The 21,850-nt window shown below is 44.5% G+C and overlaps 1 protein-coding gene across 1 annotated transcript in view; it reads right to left on the reverse strand.

Moving 5' to 3' along the window:
• Positions 1-2,139: 2,139 nt before the first annotated feature.
• fbxl17 (F-box and leucine-rich repeat protein 17) overlaps positions 2,140-21,850 on the reverse strand; it is a 195,274-nt gene continuing 175,563 nt past the window's right edge. Inside the window, exons 10-11 of the mRNA XM_080530886.1 lie at positions 17,085-17,227; positions 2,140-2,320 (exon numbers count right to left, since the gene is read on the reverse strand). Of these exons, the coding sequence (XP_080387012.1) occupies positions 2,183-2,320; positions 17,085-17,227 (281 nt within the window). The 3' untranslated portion in view covers positions 2,140-2,182. The remainder of the gene's footprint in view (positions 2,321-17,084; positions 17,228-21,850) is intronic.

Below are 21,850 nucleotides of genomic sequence, written 5' to 3' on the forward strand. Positions count from 1 at the left end.
TAACAAAGATAATATTGTAAATGCATGGCTACACAACTAAATGTTGCAAATATTATGCTCAAAAACCAATATCAGGTTAAATATAATCTGATACAGTACACATACTGTCCAAAAGCACCGCAAATTCTCTTACAGCTGTGCACGATCCAAACCATCGATTATTACATCATTCTAATAGCGAATAACAACTTTGACAGAGAGAGAAAAAAAAACATACGATAGCAGAGGACATAACAACCAACTCTGAATCATCCATGTTCTGTACCATCCTGATTTTTTTTTTCATTCTTTTGAAACATGTAGAACAATTACACAAGCCTTTCAGACAATGTTTCTGTGAAACGATTGACGGTTTGTTGAATCTTTATTTAGCCATGTTAAACTTTTATCTTTTACAGACTTTAATCCTCATTTACAGTATGGCCCTAAACGGTTGGTTGGATCAGAGGATAAACCCTAAAACAAACCACAGGCGGGGCGTGTGCGCGGCGGCTCTCACTGTTGCGGCTTCCACACTGACTGTGGAGCTGCTACTGCCAGCCCTATCTTTGTACTTTGAGTTTTGCCTGCAACGCAAGCGGCACGTGGAAAAAATAGGCGTGCCGCGGCAGCCAGCGTGAGATGTGCGCCTCATGCACGCTGTATGGCTGCTCTAACCCGTTAACATGGGTGCCAAAATGAAACGCACACGCGCGGCTGAGGTTGACGCTTGCGGTCTGTTTTAGGCTTAAGAGAGTATGTCTGTGCATGTGTTCAGTGCTAAGAAACTGCTCTGAGGTACACGCTGAACATGTTTTTACCTAGTACAAACTAGGTAAGTCAGCATACTCCTTAACCACTGACAGAGTCTGACATGAAGTATGTTCTTCATCTGAAATTATTAGGGTTAGAATGGGGGTAGGGTGATCTGTTCCTAGATCTGGGGCAAGATCCACCATGAGCCAGTTTACAGTTACTCTCTGTAAAGAACAACGAAAAGGTGGTATTCAAACAAACACTGAGTCGAAATACGATTGCTCCTGCCATTTGAAGTCAGTAAAACATTTGAGACCGTAATTCAAACAATTGAACACAAATAAAAGGGGGAAAAAAATATGAAGATCTCAATGAAAACATGCACTTTATTGGTGGGAGAACAATGTTGTCTTTCTGCCGTACAGATACCCTGTATTACAGGTTGACTGAATGTGGTCCTGAATGTGGCTCTGCTGTACAATTGTATTGAGCCATAACCCTTGTCCATTTTATACACTTTGTCTTCGTCTGTCCCTCAGATGGAGCTCATGCCATACTGGGCAGCTCATACAGATGTGAGAAACATTATGTATGAATCCTAACAAAGCATTAACACTGTACTGAACATCCAGGGGAAAGGTAGAAACACATGAGAAACAACATTGAATTTTCACACCTGCGGTCAGTCAGGTCTAAACATGTAGCCCTAATGGTCATCAAGACCAGTATATAACAATCTTTCCTTGTTTTCAACCTCTGTGTCTTCTTCTGTGGTCTCAGGCCGGGTCCAACACAACCAGCCCAGTGGTAATCACTGAAAGCAATTGCCAAATGACACAATTTTGCCCCCCATTTAGTACAACGGAGCTCCATGTGAAAAGTAGTGCACTACACAGGGACTAGAGTGCCATTTGAGCATATTCATATGCAGCCAATTACAATGAGGGTGAAGATTACAGCCACTGTATGGACTGTGGCCTGTGATGTACTATGTGTTGTGAGTTATCAACTAACATGTAACCCCAAAGAACATGAAACATGGAACAATGATAAAACTCCATAGAATGAATATCCACCAAAACAAGAGGCAAATCTTTCCAGAAGGTGAGGATAAGGACTAACCAATGTTTAAATGAATGAGTGTAAAGGTGTGTGTGTGTGTGTGTGTGTGTGTGTGTGTGTGTGTATACTGTATGTCTGCATGCATGGGTCTGTATAGTAAGTGTAAGGAAGTAAACATGACTGACCATGTGGGGTATGTGTGTGTGTACATCTGTGTATCCTCTTATACTGCATACAGCACTAACTGTATGTGTATGTGTGTGTGTGTGTGTGTGTGTGTGTCTGTGAGTGTGTGTGTGTGTGTGTGTGTGTGTGTGCGTGCGTGCGTGTCTGTGTGTGCGTGTGTGCATGTGCATAACCATGTCTCTGTGTGATCCGGCGGTGGCTACGATGCGTTTGATGTGTTGGGGCTCCAGCCCATTTGGTAGGCTCTCTCCAGCGTTCTCTTGCAGTCCTGCATCACGGTGCTGAACACGATGTGAGGGTACTGCACCACCAGCCTCTCCACGGTCTCCTCGTTCACCTACAGAAAAAGCACAACCAGTGTTAAAGGTGCAATCCGTAACTTAAGGCTCCTGATAAAAACGGATTGTTTTGTCTTTAGTTTTGGATGGACTGCACTTATATAGCCACTTATTCCAAAGCACTTTACAATGGCCTGTCATTCGCGCATTCACACACACAGATTCACGCATCAACGGCGGCAAGCTACCATGCAAGACGCCGGCCTGCTCATTGGGAGCAATTTGGACACCTTGACACGTGGACAGGAGTATCGAACCAGGGATCGAACCGCCAACCTTGCGATCTACCTCCTGAGCCATAGTAGATGCCCCCAGTTTTCAGTTTTTTGACTGTTAAACTGTTGTTTGAGTGTTTGTGCGCGTGCGTGTGTGTGTGTGTGTGTGCGTGTGTGTGTGTGTGTGTGGATGCTTAATTGAGCCTCCGCTGTGGACAGTATGTACTGCATCGAGCACAACAAGCATTCACGACTGACTCATCCACCTAATTGCTAGCAAAACTAATGGGCCTGGTGTCAAAAATATCACTTTGTTGTTCTAGCATCCACTGTGGTCTCCGTTACTGAAACACATAGCTGTTGTTCTGGGCCTGACAGCATCCACTGTGGTCTCTGCTACTAAAACGCATATCTGTTTCTTTCCCAGAGGGAGACTGAGGGAGAGGAGGATAGTCCAGTGACAAAACAAAAGACAGAAGCACATACATACATACATACAGAGAGAGAGAGAGAGAGAGAGAGAGAGAGAGAGAGAGAGAGAGAGAGAGAGAGAGAGAGAGAGAGAGAGAGAGAGAGAGAGAGAGAGAGAGAGAGAGAGAGAGAGAGAGAGAGAGAGAGACGGTGGGCGTCGAGACAGAAGACAAGCCTTGCCACACCACACTACAGCACAGTGAGATAATTAGGCTTTCATGCTCTAAGGGACAAGGGAATAGCAAGACGTCTAGCACCTTCACAGTTTCATCACACACCATGTCAGAAGGCCAGTGGGGCCAGGCTGACGATGAACAGAGCTGCACGGGCCCCGGGGACCCCTAGAGGTGAGGAGGGGTTTTAACCACAACCCACCCAGGCCACAACACACTCTGTGGCTCACTCATGACACGTTCCAGAGGACACGCAAACACACATACAAACACACACCCTTCTGTAAACGGAATGTTTTTTTCTTTACAATTTTTTATTGTCCTACATTTGCATTTCATGTACAGTAGTGCTGTCATAGATTCATAGAAGTGCAGCCCTACTTACTTACTCTACTACTTACTCTCTCTTTCTCTCTCTCTCTCTCTCTCTCTCTCTCTCTCTCTCTCTCTCTCTCCCCCTCCCCCTATTCTTGTTCAACACTAGATTACAGAGGGACGAATTAGAACCTTCCCAGAACTAGCTTAAATTGCCATAGAAGAAAACAATTCTCTGTAGTTTTTGGACCATGGCGCCAACACAAAGCAGTTCAGGAGATGTTTTCAGGAAGCTAGCTAGTGCCAACAACAAAACATTTTCAAATGTGGACCTTGAGGTCTGCAGTCCTTCTGGTTTTCATCCTTCCCTCCTAACCAGGCACTGTCCAGATGTGGACTGACACAGACATGGCGCACCAGGTGATTTATAACAAGAACCTACCAATAAACCAGGGCCACATTTATACCCTCGCTCTACAGAACAACACAAAGAGAAGTAAGAGGAAGACGTGTGTTATAATGTGTGGTAGAGGCTCATTAGCAAATAAAATGTCAACCTCTTGATTGCTTTCATAACATATTATTGTATATTGTGCTGAAGAGAATAGAACACATCCCTCCCAGCTCGTTAATCAGGGCCTTAATTACAACTGAGAGGGATCTGAAGAATAGACCTGTCAATCTGATGGGAGGCCATTACCTTCATTAATGGTAATTTAGTGTGGATCTGTGTGCTGAGTAAACACGCTTGACACAAAATGGCACCCAATCAAAACGCTGAATCATCTGCTAATTGCTGGTTGCGGCAAGAGTAATAATAATATTATTCATATTAATAAATAATATTCACATCTTGGAGCTCAAACAAACAGCCAGATATTTAAATGAATACAGCCAGATATTTAAATGACCTTTGTGAAAAGAATTGCAATTGTATTTGTCTTCGTTTTTTTTCATGTCTGTTTCCTGTTCTTTGTTTGTTTTTGTATTACTGTAGAAATAATTATGAATTCAAAAAGAGAGAGAAAGAAAAAAAGTTGAACTTTGTGACTTCAATAACTTTGATATTAACTTGATCTGATAAAGGCAGCCACAAGGACTATTTCCATTGATGGTTTTGAAATCCTCCTCCCCCTAGACCTTTATTCTAGTCTAAGGTCTAGTCTAGCCTCTGACCAGCGAACATACCTCACAACTGTAATATAAAAAAGCTATTCAGGAAAAAGATAAAAAATCCATCTTGATTGTACACTCACTGAATACTTTATTAGGAACACTATACACTATACTGGGTAGGGCCTCCTACACACAGCCTCAATTCTGTCATTGATTCTACAATATGTTGGAAACATTCCTTTGAGATTCTGGCCCATGATGACATGATTGAATCACACAATTCCTGCAGATTTTTCAGGTGCACTTTCAAGCTGTGAATCTACCATTCTACCACATCCAAAAGGTGTTCTATTGGATTCAGATCCGGTGACTGGGAAGGCCACTGAAGAACACTGAACTTATTGTCATGTTCATGAAACCATGACTTTTGCTTTGTGACATTATCATGCTGGAAGCCATTAGAAGTTGGTTCATTGTGGAAGGATGCACAGGATGGTCAGCAACAACACTCAAATAGGCTGTAGCATTCAACCGATGATTGATTGGTATTAACGGGCCCAAAGTGTGCCAAGAAAACATTACCCACACCATTAACACCTGCTGTATATAGCATGCGTAGAAAACAAGAATATCCGCATCATTACAATTCCCACTCTTTTCTAAAACGTAACAGTTTTCACTCCCCTGTCCGGTCCATCTATCTAGAAAACAAAGATCTGTAAGCCCTTTCACCAGGGTATGTGGTATCTTCAATAAGACCCGATGACATCACCACACCTGCTTGGTATTTGGAGCCTGAGAACCGATGTAGAGACATGAAGGTCAGCAGCAGACGTTGTGTGGCTGGGGCCTTTGTTTTCACTAAACCCTGATCTAGTACCACACTACAATGCCAAGTCTGAAAGAGACCCATATGATAGAGGCATATCGCAACCTCACTCATACTTTTCATCTTACAGAGCCCTCTGGGAGAGAAGCCACCACAGAGATCTGGACCGAGGCCTACACTTATGATATTTTCCCCCCATTTAACTTCAAAGACGCCGTTCCGTGGATATGAGGGGTGGTTAATGTTGTCTGACGTGCAATGTGGTCTTGTCAGAGTACAGTAGAGAGAGAAGAGGGGGAGGGAGGGACAGAGAGAGAAAGAGAAAGAAAGGACAGAGAGAATCATGTTTGATAGCCTATTAGACAGACCATCTGCTCAAACAACTCCTCTAAACAACTCCTCTCTTCCAACACATTGTACTTGAAATGTGAACAAATTAATTCCTTGATAAGATATTCATGTCTTTACTATTACTACTACTATACGATATACGTTAGAATAATTCTGTTTCAACTGAACAGTTTCAAGTAGTGTGACTCACTACTAATGGACATTCTACACAGCATGTCATGTCTGAAGTATCGTTCTCCCTGGTGTGTGTGTGTGTGTGTGTGTGTGTGTGTGTGTGTGTGTGTGTGTGTGTTGACAGCTGGTCCTTGGCTTTACACTTCAGAAGCAGAGAGCTGGCCATGACTCGACGTCGGTTCTAAAGGTGACCTGGACTCTCAGTGAGCGCCTCTCCCTTGCTCTCCCTTTTAACAGCCTCACTTTTTAAGACCCACTCTCAGATGCAAATGCACTCCATCATGATGTAAAATATACATTTACCGCCAACGCCGGGCCTTTCGCAAGCAACCATGGCACTCAAACACATCGTAAAGATGACAAACGCCGCTGTGGTTGCAGTGCAAAAGAAAAGGATGGGCTCGTAAATCGATAATCAGATACACAAACAACGGATGCCCATCAGATAGGCGGACTTGGTGAGCATAACGATGATGGATAAATATGAACGGTTGAACCTGGGATATGTTCTTCAGGACTTTACCCAAGCCCGGAGTACAGTACGTGCAACTATGTGTCCCTGGATTAGTGATTGTATGTATTTGATGAGTATAATCCACTCCTACAACGGCTTGGGTCTATCGTGGGTACTGTTATCTGAAGTAGGAAGAGAGAACGCAGCGAGGCTCTTGAATGGAGTGTGCACTTCTCTGTGCACTTATCACGAGTGGACTGCAACTATTCATTAGGGCCATGTGGCAGCCATTGGTCGCTCGACTACCATAAAGAGAGAGACAAACATCCTCCAAGACTCAAGTCCCTGTCCACTCCTGTCGACAGAGCACATCAGTCACTCACTAAATACATTTGGGGGTAAATGTTTAAAAGGGCTGTTTAAGCAGCTGAAGAATGCAGTGCATCAGATCTCAGTAAAAGCCGGCTTAAACAGGCTCGATTTAAACAGGCGAGATTTACGGCGGCCCTAAAACTGCCCAGGAGAAAAGCTGAAGTTGTAAAGTTTCTAAATGAGTGACCGGACGACTGGCAGATATTTTCACTGGCGCTGATAAGAGTTCTGAGAAAGGGGTGAGGGTAAGAAAGGCGGGGAGGAGGAGAGAAAGACGGAGGGACGTGAGGTAGGGAGGGAGTAGAGGCGGGATTGAATACAACTTCATCACCACAAGTTCTCACCGTCAGGGAAACAGTACCAACAGTACCTCTGTGAGAGGGCCTGGATGTGATTGCTTTCTAAACGGGGTCAGGCTAGGCTTTGGACAGCCCAGGTCTGGTCCTCTTCACACTCACATTCACACTCTCTCACACTCTCTCTCTCTCTCTCTCTCACACACACACACACAGAGACACACACACACAGACACACACACACACACACACACACACACACACACAGACACAGACACACACACTTCTGTGCAACATCAGCGCTCCAGCTCAACCCTGCAGGGTCACAGAGGGATTCCAGTGGCCATGTTTGTTAAACCTACACTCCATCATGCGTGACAAACGTAACCCAGGGAATGTGTTCAGGGCAACCCCAATTTCTCTCTCCATGTTGGCCCAGTTATCTCTAGAGGGGCTTGGGTGGAGGCGTTCCACAACCCTTAAAGGCGTTTATTCATATATTTGACTTACTCAGAGACCAGGACAGGGTATAAATTCACTATCATTAATAACAGCCAACTCCTGCATTATAACAGTGACAGGGCATGATAAATGCCTGTATTATCCACATTAAAAAGATTTCTAAATACATTAGGGAACATCGTTCTGAGTAAGCAACTGTTCTTTTTTAATCCAGATAAATACTACTGTCATTTGGCTGATTCTCACCATAGAGGATTCTAGTCAGACAGAGGTAAGACAAACACTAATAGGTCTGTATTGTACAGACTGTGTTCCCATGCTGAAGGTCGGTGTTGAGTGACTTTGTATTAGATTATGACATCTGGCAATAACAATGGCTGCTTATGATGACTGGATATTAAATCAGGCCCCAGAGATCACATTGTACTCTGATTGGACAATGGCCAGGAAGTTGGCCTTAAAATTTCCCCTTGAGGATGAATACAACATCTATCTATAAGACATGAAAAACCCCAGGATGGGCACTGGGAGATGGAAAGATTCATACCCTTGTCATCACCAGGGGCTGTTATGAGGGTCGTTTGAGAACAGTAAAACACTATATAGACCTGTTGACTGCCAAAGGCTTCACTCCATCTCAACATGTTAAGACTTTCTTCCTTTCATGAGATGGAACACAGACACAGTACAGTGGGTGCACACACGCGCACACATACCCACATGCACACACACACATGTCTACACCCACACACACAGACACACAGACACACAAAGACACACAAAGACACACACACACACACACACACACACACACACACACACACACACGTCGACACACTCCGGAAGCTAGAGGGAACAGATTCCAGAGCAGCTTAACTGGGGTCGGCCACAAGCAGAATTCCATAAGGAAAATCACAACAGGGCTATTGTGTTTGAATATGCCCAACATAAAACACTTCCCCTTTAATTGCCCCTTGAATAGACACAAGGACATTCTGACCCTGTCTCTTTAAGATGAAAAGCATTCTGGGAACCGGAACTTGGAACCGGAACTCGGAATGTCATGCACATGATGTGTGTCAATCAGCCAATCAATGAATCAGTAAATCATCAATCAATAACTGAATCCATTGATCCAGACTCGTGTGGATCTCTGAGCACTTATCTACATGGGAGTTCCAGTGATAAGGGGACACATTCTCAGCGTCATTCATTGAACTGTCAACAGTGCAACCAGACAGAGTGAATAGGAACAATCACCAGCTAATAAGCAAACACCAGCATATGGCCAACGTATATAAAACACCTGGTGTGATGGTGAGAATAACCTCTATATGACGAATGCATTTGAAGTGTTGCAACAGACGGACCAAACCAGTGTGGTAAAGCCAACTGTTCAGTCTGCTCAGCCCTGTCTATCCTCTGGAACACTTCTCTATGGGGCTACATTGACCTCTGTCTGGAGAGGGGAGGAGGGGGAAACGAGAGGCTACTTTATAAAACAAACTGAATAAACACAAGATCTGAGCAGAATCCAAAACTCACACAACCTTGCTTGGCCTTGACTAGAGGAGAGAGGGAGTAGGGATATGAGAGAGAGAGAGAGAGAGAGAGAGAGAGAGAGAGAGAGAGAGAGAGAGAGAGAGAGAGAGAGAGAGAGAGAGAGAGAGAGAGAGAGAGAGAGAGAGAGAGAGACATCTATTTTCACTGAAGGGCAAAGCTAAGATTCCTTTCACATCTCGTGGACTCTTGTGTCTTTTACTGTCAGTCTTTCACTCTTCTTAGCTTTCCTTCATCCTCCCTCTCTCTCTCTCTCTCTCTCTCTCTCTCTCTGTTTATGAAGAGGTTTTTTATCAGGATGGGGGGCTTCAGCTAAGACCACCGATCAATACAGCTCTGCAGTGCAGAATGAGACAAAATTCCACCTCAGATGACACATGGCCGACAACTTTCATTCAACTACACATTCAACATGGAGTCAACAACCACATCCTTAGAAAATAGGAGAAAAGACAGGGAGAGGGAACACTGTGTACATGACAGCTAACTAGTAGGCCTGATGGATCTGAGAGGAGAGGAGAGACGTACTGTAATATTATATACCTCTAGATATATGGAAGAAGTCCTATAGAATAAGCTTGTATTCTTGTCAGTTCATTCTTTCAATGTCAACTTATATCAGAAATCTTTCCCTCTCTCTTGTGCCTTGGACCTCTGTGTAACAACAAGACAACTCTGCTTGTTAAAACTCTTAAACTCTTTCCGCTGAAACCAACGAGGGGAAACAAATCAAACATACTTCATCTTCATCTTGTCTCCGGGCCTTGAGGAACAATTACTGCACTGTTTGTGTCTGCAAATTGCTGCCTCTGAATATCTCTCTCTAGTCTAAACAGAGATAATATGCATCAGCACGGTGGCCATATTGATTGGGATGTCTGTAGTTTTAACAAGGTCCGTCTGGTCCTTCTGTCTGGACATTATGTATCTGCCTGTACACCAATCTACTCTGTCTGTTAATGGGACTACAGAACTGCTTACAAATGTAAGATTTATGAGTTATGAGTATCTCTCTGTATCTCTCTCTCTCTCTCTCTCTCTCTCTCTCTCTCTCTCTCTCTCTCTCTCTCTCTCTCTCTCTCTCTCTCTCTCTCTCTCTCTCTCTCTCTCTCTCTCTCTCTCTCTCTCTCTCTCTCTCTCTCTCTCTCTCTCTCTCTCTCTCTCTCTCTCTCTCTCCATACCTCTGTCTGGAAAAAAGAAGTAAAGAAAAGAAAGAAAGAAAGAGGAAGTCAGAGAGACAGAGGCCTCTTATCATCTCATCTCATAAATATCACAACTTGTGCTCTCGACCAGCCTTCTGAGCCAGTGTGGTTGTTTCCCCGTAGCCTGTTCCATGCTGACTGTGTGAGTTTGCCTTCTCCCTGTTACAGAGCCTGTGCTATTTGTTTTCAGTCTAATGAAGGAGTGGTGAGGAGGGGAGAGGTACAGTAAGCTGTGAAAACTCCTCTAATGAAAACATTCCACTTAGGGAACACCCAGGAAGACAGGGCTGGAATCCCTCCAGTGGTTCAATCAACATAGATGAGGCTTGTCTCTGTTCACACTCAACAAGTTGGACAATAACTTTACAGACTGTTAACATAAGCATAAGCACAAAGCAGCCATTAAACAACAGCTACTGGGACTACACTTGCATACATACACGCATGCACACACAGTCTTGGGCCCAAGCTGAGAAAGTACTCAGACAATGAACAGTCTCTCTGACAGGATGCAAATGTTGTAGGCAGGTCAATACAGCCTTATTGCATGGCTCTTTGTGTGTGTGTGTGTGTGTGTGTGTGTGTGTGTGTGTGTGTGTGTGTGTGTGTGTGCGTGTGTGTCTGTGCGTGTGCGTGTGTCTGTGCGTGTGTGTGTGTGTCTGTACGTGTGTATGTTGGCCGTAAAAGTGCGGACGCCTGTTTTGATTTTGCGGTAAGACAAAACAGTCCCTAATGTTATTTCTGGGGGAGACAGACCTTGCAAAGTTGCGCAAAACTCCATTACAACTTCACAAGTGTGTAACTCGACCACAAAATACAATATATGGTTCGGGAAGTTTTGAATTTTCACAAAAATGTTACCCCAGACCAGTCTCTGATGTCTATCGATGGCTACTGCTACGCTTACACGTTGTCCAGAGGAAGTGCAGTGTGTTTTATTTCATTTGTGGAACATCGCAAAAATAAACTCTTTCAGGCAGAGTGAACACTGGTCATATCTGAAGAGCAAGCTGCTCTACAGAACATACTGACATATGGGGACGATCCGTTTTTCACAGGATAAAAGAAAAGTACTTTTCCTCCAGTCTTTCAGCTGCCTTCTTCAAAGCTTGGCAAAGAGAATGAGCAGAAAGAGGACAAAATGAATTGATTTTATTATTTTGGGTGAGTCGTGGATCAATCTCATTCTTTCTCCCTGTCAGGCTGGGGTGGTTTGGCCCTAAGGGCAGAGGGATAATGAGTGGAGGCATGCGGACTGCGCCATTCCACTGGCCCTAGGGGGGTTTAATCTCAATGCCCTATTCTGAGCTGTGTTAAAGGCAAATAGCATAAATTCCATGGAGAGACAGCACGCTTTACAAACCCCATTTGTGACTCGCACACATTCAAGTACATAGGCACACATACAGTAAACACACAGAGACAAAGAGAGACACAGCAATAAACAGACAGACAAGAAAGATACACGCGCACGCGCACGCACACACACACACACACACACACACACACACACACACAAACACTCCACGCCACAGGGACCAACGTAGAGCTAACATTAAATCCCTAGCAGACACACCATACCATACCAACACCAGCTCCCAGACAATAAAATCTATACAGCACGGAAGTGAGTTTATATAAAGTGTAGCAGGGGAAATCGATCCTTCACACTCGGCCATACTGTATGAACACCACATGTTCCGTGTTAACGGTTCTATGAATTCTACACATTCTATGGGTTCTATGACATTTCTGAGACAGGCTACTGGGAGGCGCTCCATTTGAAATTCCCCACGTTTTGACAATTCCAAACAAATGGACACAAACGTGGCGAGGGCTGCCAAGGGGAAAAAACATGCTGGGAAGTTCTCTGCCGTGTGTGTCAAGGTTATCATACCGCCTGAGTGTGTATTTATGTAGGAGAGACACAAGGATTCGAGGAGGACGCAGAAATCCCAGCATTCGACACCTGACTCCAGATCAGGTGATGTGGAAACTTGGGTTTAGGCGGGGGAGGGGGGTGGGATTAGACTGAAGTTAACACATAATCATTTCCTCTCAATCATCCGGCTAACGTTCAGCATGTCAGCGGGTAGAAACACAAGTAGAGACAGCTGTGAAACAAAGTAATGGAGGATAATGGTAATTATTGGTAGCGTTTTAAGTGGAGGTCCATTTGACATTGTAGTCTTTTCACTTGTCAAATACTGTGCCTGGAACCAAGGAATGGTAGAAGTAGGTCCACCTGACAGACAAGGACGGAGGTTAGGGTTACAGCCCTCCTATGACCTCCTAAGCCATCCTCAAACAGGAGCAGAGAAAACAAATAATAAAGACAGAGCTCTCTTTCTCTCTCTCCTCCTCTTCTGTGCTGTCCTTCTCCACCATCCTCTCCTTTATCTTCATCTATTTCTGTCTCATCCTCATTCAATGGAACAGACCACAATGCCTCGGAAAAATGTACAATAACAAATAAAGAGACCTTCTTCTTGACTTCAGCCAGATGGGAAAGTGTCTCTGGTACTAATACTTATATACCATTAGGTCCATATATATTTGGAACTTTTATTTTTATTTTAGCTGTTTACCAAAACATCTTCAAGTTACAGTTATATAATGAATATGGGCTTAAATTGCAGACTCTCAGCTTTAGGGTAAGGGTATTCACATCCAAATTGAAGGAAGGGTTTAGGAATGTAGCTCCCTCTTTTTCAAGGGACCAAAAGTAATTGGACAATTCACTCAAAAGCAGTTTCATGGGCCAGTGTGGGCTATTCCTTCATTATTTCTTTAACAATTAAGCAGGTAAAAGGTCTGAGTTGATTGCAAGTGTGGCATTTGCCAGAGCTCAGAGCTCAACAGAGCTCTCAATACAAGTGAAACAGGCCATCCGTAGGCTGCAAAAACAAACAAAAAATCCATCAGAGAGATAGCGGGAACATTAGGAGTGGCCAATTATTTTGTTTGGTACATTCTGAGAAAAAGAACACACTGGTGAGCTTGGCACCACAAAAAGGTCTGGACGTCCATGGAAGACAACAGTGGTGGATGATCACAGGATGGTTAAGTAAAAACCCCTTCACAACATCCAGCCAAGTGAAGAGCAGTCTCCAGGAGGTAGGCATAGCAAGTGTACCATAAAGGGAAGGCTTCACACAAGCAAATACAGAGGGTTCACCACAAGGTGCAAGCCATTCATAAGCCTCAAGAATAGAAAGGCCAGATTAGGCTTTGCCAAAAAACATCTAAAAAAGCCAGCCCAGTTCTGGAACAGCAGTCTTTGGACAGATGAAACTAAGAAAAACCTGTACCAGAATGATAGGAAGAAAAAAGTATGGAGAAGGCTTGGAACGGGTCATGATCCAACGCATACCACATCATCTGTAAAACACAGTGGAGGCAGTGTGATGGCATGGGCATGCATGGCTACCAAAGGCACTAGGTCACTAGTGTTTATTGATGATGTGACAGAAGACCGAAGCAGACGGATGAACTCTGAAGTGTTTAGGGATATACTGTCTGCTCAGATTCAGACAAATTCAGCAAAGTTGATTGGATGGCGCTTCACAATACAGATGGACAATGACCCAAAACATACTGTGTAAGCAAACCAGGAGTTATATAAGGCAATGAAGTGGAATATTCTGCAATGGCCGAGTCAATCACCTGATCTCAACCTGATCGAGCATGCATTTCACTTGCTGAAGACAAAACTAAACGCAGAAAGACCCACGAACAAACAACAACTGAAGGCCTGGCAAACCATCACGAAGGAGGAACCCAGCATTTGGTGATGCCGAGGATTCTCTACAAAGTATAAAACATTTAAATTGTAATTATGATTATGTTGATTTGTCCAAATACATTTGAGCTCCTGAAAATAGGGGACTGTGTATAAAAATGACTGCAATTCCTAAACATTTCATACAATATTTTTGTTCAACCCCTTGAATTAAAGCTGAAAGTCTGCACTTCAATTGCATCTCGATTGTGTCATTTGAAATCCTTTGTGGTGGCATACAGAGCCAACATTATGGAACTTGTGTCACTGTCCAAATATTTCCGGACCTAACTGCATATAATATAATCTAACATATCAATCATATTTCCAGGGCTATGTCTCAGAGGGGAGGGGAAAATGAAATCTAATTCAATCTCAAGCGGTTCGTGACTACTTCAGTAGCACTGAACCCTGGTCAGATCACCGCCTCTTTCACCACTGCGCTCACATGGCAATGGAAACATTTAGACACACAGGTCAGCTCTGACAGATGGAGAGACGGAGGGATGGAGGTATGGAGGGATGGAGAGATGAGACAAATGAGCGCCGCACCTGTGACACAGCTCTCGTCTGACGTAGGGAGGAAGGGATGGATGGATGGATAAAGGGATGAAGAGATGAATGAGGAGAGGGATGAAGGGATACAGGAGAGGTGATGAAGAGATTGTCGCAGGCAGGTTTGTCTGAGAGACAGACAGACGGGGAGAGAGTGATAGAGAGAGGGATGAGAGAAGTCTGCTAGGGGGGAGATGATGGAGACACAATATAGGAAATACTGGTGCAGGGACGGAGGGACGGAGGGACGGAGGGTTTAAAAGAGAGGGATGAGAGTGTAGAAGACGAGGTGAAGGGAAAGACGGGTGGAGGTGGAGGAGAAAGGGACATAGTATGAAGGGATTGAGGGAGAGAGGGATGGAAGAGAGGGATGTGGAGAGTAGGAGGCAAGGTAAGGGGATGGAGGGATGGAGAGAGAGAGGAAATGAGTAGGAGGTAAGGTGAAGGGAGAGCATGTTCACAGCTGCCCTAGGGGTGAGTAGACGCCTCCAATTCCCCTGACACTCTCATCTCTATCTCACCTTCCTCTCTCTCTGTTTCTCTCTTTCTCTCAGTGACCCCAACATTACCCCCCTCTCTCTCTATCTCTCAGTGACCCAAACACCCCCCCTCTCTCTCTCTCTCTCTCTCTGTCTAACTCTCTCCTCACCATCCTCTCTTTGTCTCTTTCTCTTACAGTCAACACTACCTCCTCTCTCTCTCTTTCTCTCTCCGACTCTCTCTTTCTCTCTCCCCTCAGCATCCTATCTTTGTCTCTTTCTCTCACAGTCAACATTATCTCCTTTCTCGCCCCTTTCTCTCTCTCCTCACCTTACTGTGTTTGTCTATTTCTCTCACAGTCAACACTACGTTCACTCTCACCTCTCTCTCTCTCTCTCTCTCTCTCTCTCTCTCTCACATTCCTACCCTCTCTCCTATCTTAACAGAACAACAGCAGCAACACATAACAAGCACAGCAACAGCCAAGGGCTAGACGCATTCCCACGCCTTCCCAAAACTGGTCAATCTGACGGCCTTCATTTGCAATGCTAAACAAGCTTTTAGGGCTGAGGGAGAGAGAGCCATACGAAACAACAAACAAGTGAAAAAAACAAATATGCTCCGAATGAAATCTAATGTGGCCTTGCAATAATCTGACCTCAAAGACATACGACCCCGTCACCTCTCCAGTAAAGTATCTTCGCTGTTTCACTCGACTCTACATGGCCCATTACAGGACTTAATACTTTTCTGAGACCGCAAATTACTGCTCAATTTAGAGGAATTAAGCTCCGAGCATAGCAGAGTAATGTGTATTCTTCTGTCTAGGCTAGATATGAGTATCAGTTACCTGTCCCTCTGGGGTTAAAATGCTGTTATGCTAATTCCATAATACGGGTGTATGTGTGTGTGTGTGTCTGTCTGTCTGTCTGTCTGTTTGTCTGTCTGTGTGTCTGTGTGTGCGTGCGTGCGTGCGTGTCTGTGTGTACATGTGCGTGTCTGCGTGCGCGTGTGTGTGTGGCTGTGGCTGTTGATATTGATTGTTGGGTCACCGGGGGATAGGGCTAGAGTGAAATGAAAATGGATTCTAAGTGATCACCTGGTGTGTAATGCACTGGCTCTTTATTACTCACAGATAAATATGATAAATACAGGCCACATCAGCGCACCGTGATTCAATAGAACGTTCTGTATGCAGACCGCTCCGTCTGAGGGAATTACAGCATAAGGTCACTCCTAAGGTCCTCTACGCTTGTCTTTTATTACGATACACATGGATACGCTTTGAAACACACACGTCCCTATGTAGCCCTACTAAATCAGACGTAATTATTCCTATGGCCCTAAAAAAAAGCTTTCCTCATATTACGGTAGAAATAGATAACTATGATACATATGCACTTGTCGTGGAACCTCTGCATCAAAGCGATCGATAAGGTCGCCGCATAGCTCTGATGTGGTTACTCTTTATCAGATAAAAAATGACATATTACGATGATAAACATCAGGGTTCTGCCTATACACCAGACATTTGTCTTCTCATAAACCCCCCCCCCCCCCCCCCCCCCCCTCCATCACCTCTCTCTCCTCCCACCCACACACACGGCATCTAAGCCATAGGGCAGAACCTTATAATACTGTATCCGCTTGCTGTCAATGCACCTCCTACACCTTCGTACACCTCGCTACATCAGAGTCTGCCAGTGTTAAGAAACCTGAAACAGATCAACGCCTAGAGAGAGTTCCAGAACGAGAGGAGGGTTTAGGGGTTATTTTGAAGGGGCATCAGGTGGGCATCGGGTAAGGCGCTGGGCATAGTGACTTATCCACGCTACACGTTCTCCGCCAGACACGTTTTAATTGGTCACACCCTGTGTGTGTGTGTGTGTGTGTGTGTGTGTGTGTGTCTCCCACTCTGTCACATACTGTACATAGACAGAGGGCAGGGTACTCTTACCTTGTCACACCTCATAAGGCCCAGGTATCTGAGAGACTTGCTGCTCTTGGCGATCTGAGTGGCGCCCTGGTCTGTGATCTCTTTACACCAGCCTGCATCCACCGTCTCTATCGTACTGCTGTACTGACCAATGGCTATCAGAGCTGGAGGAGGAAGAGAGAGAGAGAGAGAGAGAGAGAGAGAGAGAGAGAGAGAGAGAGAGAGAGAGAGAGAGAGAGAGAGAGAGAGAATTTGAATTTAAAACCGCCTTTATTGGCACAATTAGAAACATTAACATGACAGAGTCACAGCAAGATTGCACACCAGTGTTTTTACATATCTAACGGGATATCAGAGAAAGGGTGAGCGAGAAAGAGAGAGAGAGAGAGAGAGAGAGAGAGAGAGAGAAAGAGAGGGAGAGCGAGAGAGAGAGAGAGGAGATAGGTCTATAGTCAGTGATCCTCCGCATTTAACATCACTACCATACCATCTGCACTGACCCATGTCTATCAGAGTCAGAGAAAGAGAAAATCAATGTTATGTAACTTGAACACTTCTTGTTGATAAAGTGGGGGAGGAAAGGAGCAAAAGACTCAGAGGAAAGACAAACACACTCTCCTAAGCCGGTGGGCTGATGGATGCCAGTAAGATGCTGTACCGCAGCTTAGTCTAAACACAACATGACATAAGGGAAGCTTATGGAGACCACGTATACAAACATACACACACACACACACACACACACACAAACACATACACACACTTGTTCAGACTGCGGCAGGACTAATCCATTAGAGCGTTGGCATGTGTCACAGCGTTGCCAGGGTGAAGAGGGGCACCATGCCAGTCCATACACCGTGTGTGTGCGTGTGTGTGTGTGTGTGTGTGTGTGTGTGGCCAGGCTAAGGACAGCGTGCCAAGGAAAAGAGTACCTAGCGGCGACAACTGTCTGTCATCGCCTTGAGCGTGCGTCCCTGACGTCCCTGTGCCTCCTCGTGTGTGCGCCAACACGAAATGTGTGTTTTCATTTCCTTTTAAAGCTGCTTTCAGGTTGTTTTGAGAAATGCGATAATGAAGAAGCAGTCTGCCAAGCACACAAGTCTGTCTTTTACAATTAACACACACACACACACACACACACACACACACACACATACACACACACACACACACACACACTACTTTTTGATCTTCAAACAGTACTGTCAATCATCAGGATGCGAGTGGAGCGGAAGTGCTTCTGTGATCGTTTAACGGGCCTGCTCTGGGATCGATAGGAGGCGGGGCCTTGGCTTTGTTCTCTATTCTCTCCACCTTTCCGCCATGGCTAACGAGCGGGGGACACGAGGAGGACGACAGGAAGATGAAAGAAGGGATCAAAAGACAAGGGCAGACTTTGACTACACCTTCACCCTCTCTACTTAGCCTTAATGTTGTTTTGGCTCAGAGAAATCTATTTAACTTGTAGAGGAGATCAGGGACTCGGTCAGGCCTTGGACTTCAAAGCGGATCCAACAACACTAATATGAAGCAAACGGATCAATAAAATGACTTCTTCCCGATGTCTGCTGTAGATGTCTGCTTGTTGACCATGGGAAACGGGAAATGTATTTTTTCATGATTTTTTTAAAACAACATCACATTGTTCTTCATTTTGCCCCCTCTAACCAATCTCCTGCTGTGGCCTGTGGGGATGTAATATATCATATTGTGTACTGCATGAAATGTATTGTGTGGAACATATAGCTCTGGGCAAATTGGTGTTCTCCACATGTGGTTTTATTTGTAGGGTAATATGCCCTGAAAGGCCATGTAGAATAGCATAGTATATCTAAACAAGCACCAACAAGCTCAAACACACTGTGCTCGAAATGGCGTGTGTGTTGTATCGAAATGTTACTACTGCAGGGTTCAATTGGATTCATTAAACAAGATACAAATGGGAAATGTCAGAACAAGCTGTGTTTGTGGATGTACGTACAGGAAAAAAAAGAACTTGAACGATGTCGACCCTGGTCTGACCTCTGTGTGTGTGTGTGTGTGAGAAAGAGAAGGGGGGTGGGGGGTTATAAGTGAAGAAGCGTCTTGTCTATCCTCTCGCGGCGCTGCCCTTGTCTGTTCCCATCAGAGGACTCTAAACCAGATTAGGCTACTGGAGACTTCCTCCTTTGATGTTGGAATACATTTTTTGCGACTGGCCCCACTCTCTTCAGGAAAGAGAGGGGAGAGGACTGGGGTGAGAGTGGGACCTGGGTGAGGGGTATGTGTGGGTATGTGTGTGTGTGTGTGTGTGTGTGTGTGTGTGTGTGTGTGTAGGAGTGGGGTGATTTCATTATGACTAACAAAGGTTGGTGTCCTGAAAAGATACATTCCCACCCCCACTGCACTGCCACCCAGCCTCCGCTCCCGTCTCCCTCTTTCAAGCCTCCACCTCTCTCTCACACACACACACACACACACACACACAAACACACACACACACACACACACAGACACACAGACACACAGACACAGACACAGACACACACACACACACACACACACACCCACACACACACAGACGTCTCCCGTCCCAATTCTAAAGCTCTCAGGACACTTTACATCAACATGACACAGTGTGTGTATTAGAGCCAAGCAGGAGCGACACACAGAATATCTAAGAGGGGAGCGTGAATATATTGTTTTTCCATTTCCTGATTGCACTGAGACACCACACTCACCTAAATGCACTACCGCTGTAGTCTCCTTCTCCTGTGCTCAGTGTAGGGAAGTCATGCAGTCATAACATGTCACATTACTTTACTATTCAAAACAGATAAGAGGTCGGGGGTAGCAGAAGCACAGGACAAAAGCGTATTCTGCTTTTTAAGCATGAGACGACATGAAAAGAAAACGTTTCTAACGGATAATAAACTACTCTATCGGACAGTATGTAATGGATGATATGTTAGGCAGAGTCCACATCAAGCATGTCTTCTGTCACTGGGAAGCAACACATGACACAGCTGTTCCTGGTTATAGTGGCTTTCCCCACTGTAAGATCTGTAGTAACTCTCTGTGTCTCTTGATCCGCTGTCAAGGCATAGTCAACTGCCCGTTTACACCAAAAATCACATTGGAAATCATTGAGCACTTACACAACAGAGGAGCACTTTTCAGCTAAGCTGGTTGACTCTGCCAGAATCCTCCAGCTAAGCCTGGGAGAGATAGGGTGACACTCTGGGCTTGGTGCCTTTTCTTTTCTTTTTCTTTTTTAAGTATCAGAGCACGTGCATGCAAACACGCATGCACACACACACACACACACGCGCACACACACACACACGCATGCACGCACGCACACACACACACACACACACACACACACACACACACACACACACACACACACACACACACACACACACACACAAACACACAAACACTAGGGATGTGCAACTCCAAATGTTCATGGTCGATTAATCAGTGGGTGGTATGAACGATTAATCCATGTGTGCTGACATTCACAAAGACATCCACGGATCATCAGCAAGAAATGACTTAATATCTTAAACGCCAAAAAAACTACCTTTAACAGTGAAAAAAAAAAAAAAAAAAAAAAATCTGGTATTAATCTTCATGAATTTCTTCTTCTACTTAAATAATTATAATAATTGTAAACCAGCTCCTTCCCTTCTTGTGATTTTTTTTAAAAAGTTTTATTTTTTTTTCTTTCCTAACACCAGGGGAGCCACCCCTCCTAAATTTCGTTGTTTGGTACCTGTACTGTAGCAATGACAATAAAGTCCATTCATTCATTCATCCATTCATTCATTCATTCATTCATTAATTCATTCATAATATATACTTAAATTAGGCTCCCATAACAATAATCCAGAACAGAAAAAAGACATGCCGCTAATACCCTGCACGCATGTATAGCTGTCCAGCCATTTCCAATTACAATGTTTACCAGTGGTCTAGCTATAGCCTACCCGAAATCAAAACGGCCAAATACCCTAAAAAATGAATAAAGATTAAAAGGAATTTAATTTGTCTGTGATAATAGCTACTCAGGTCAGTTTTCAGCATTCAGCATGCATCTATTCGAAACACGAGGTGCTGGTTTTTCGAAATGGAACCGTGTACTCATATCAGCAGCATATCGTGGGGCCGGCGTCTAATGATCGCAAGGTCGGCAGATCAGCGGTTCGAACCTCGGCTGCCCACATGTCGAGGTGTCCTTGAGCAAGACACTGAACCTCAAATTGCTCCCAATGAGTGGGCCGGCGCCTTGCATGGTAGCTTGTCATCATTGGTGTGTGAATCAGTGAATGAGAGGCTATTGTAAAGCGCTTTGCAATAAGGCGCTATATAAGTCAGTCCATTTATCTTTGGCCACCATGTTGGCAATTAGGGCAGTCGTTTCTTAGCTGTGGGTTCTGTAACACGCCTCACCTTCTCAATTATCTTCCTTTTCTGTTTAAATTCAAAACCCAAAAAGTTCTGTCAAATTTCGGAGAGACTATACTTACATGTTAGTGTCATAGAGAGAGACTGAGGGGAGAGAGATGGAGAGAGAAATATCGGTATGAATGATTTCTTGTGCGCGGGGCAGGGCTTTTCTTTATATTGAGTAGAAAGAAATTAATTCATAGGGGTCAACTCTTTTCCCGTCTCCCTCATCTATACCCTCCCTCTCTCTCTCACTCTGTGGGTGAGTGGCGTATGTCTTTCACCTGTTCGGCGTGCTGTATTACTGGTGCGATCCATGAGAAGATAATGAAATAAAAATCTTATGAGCGATA

Source organism: Nansenia antarctica (assembly GCF_963989245.1).
Source record: "Nansenia antarctica genome assembly, chromosome: 5".
Lineage (NCBI taxonomy): Eukaryota > Metazoa > Chordata > Actinopteri > Argentiniformes > Microstomatidae > Nansenia > Nansenia antarctica.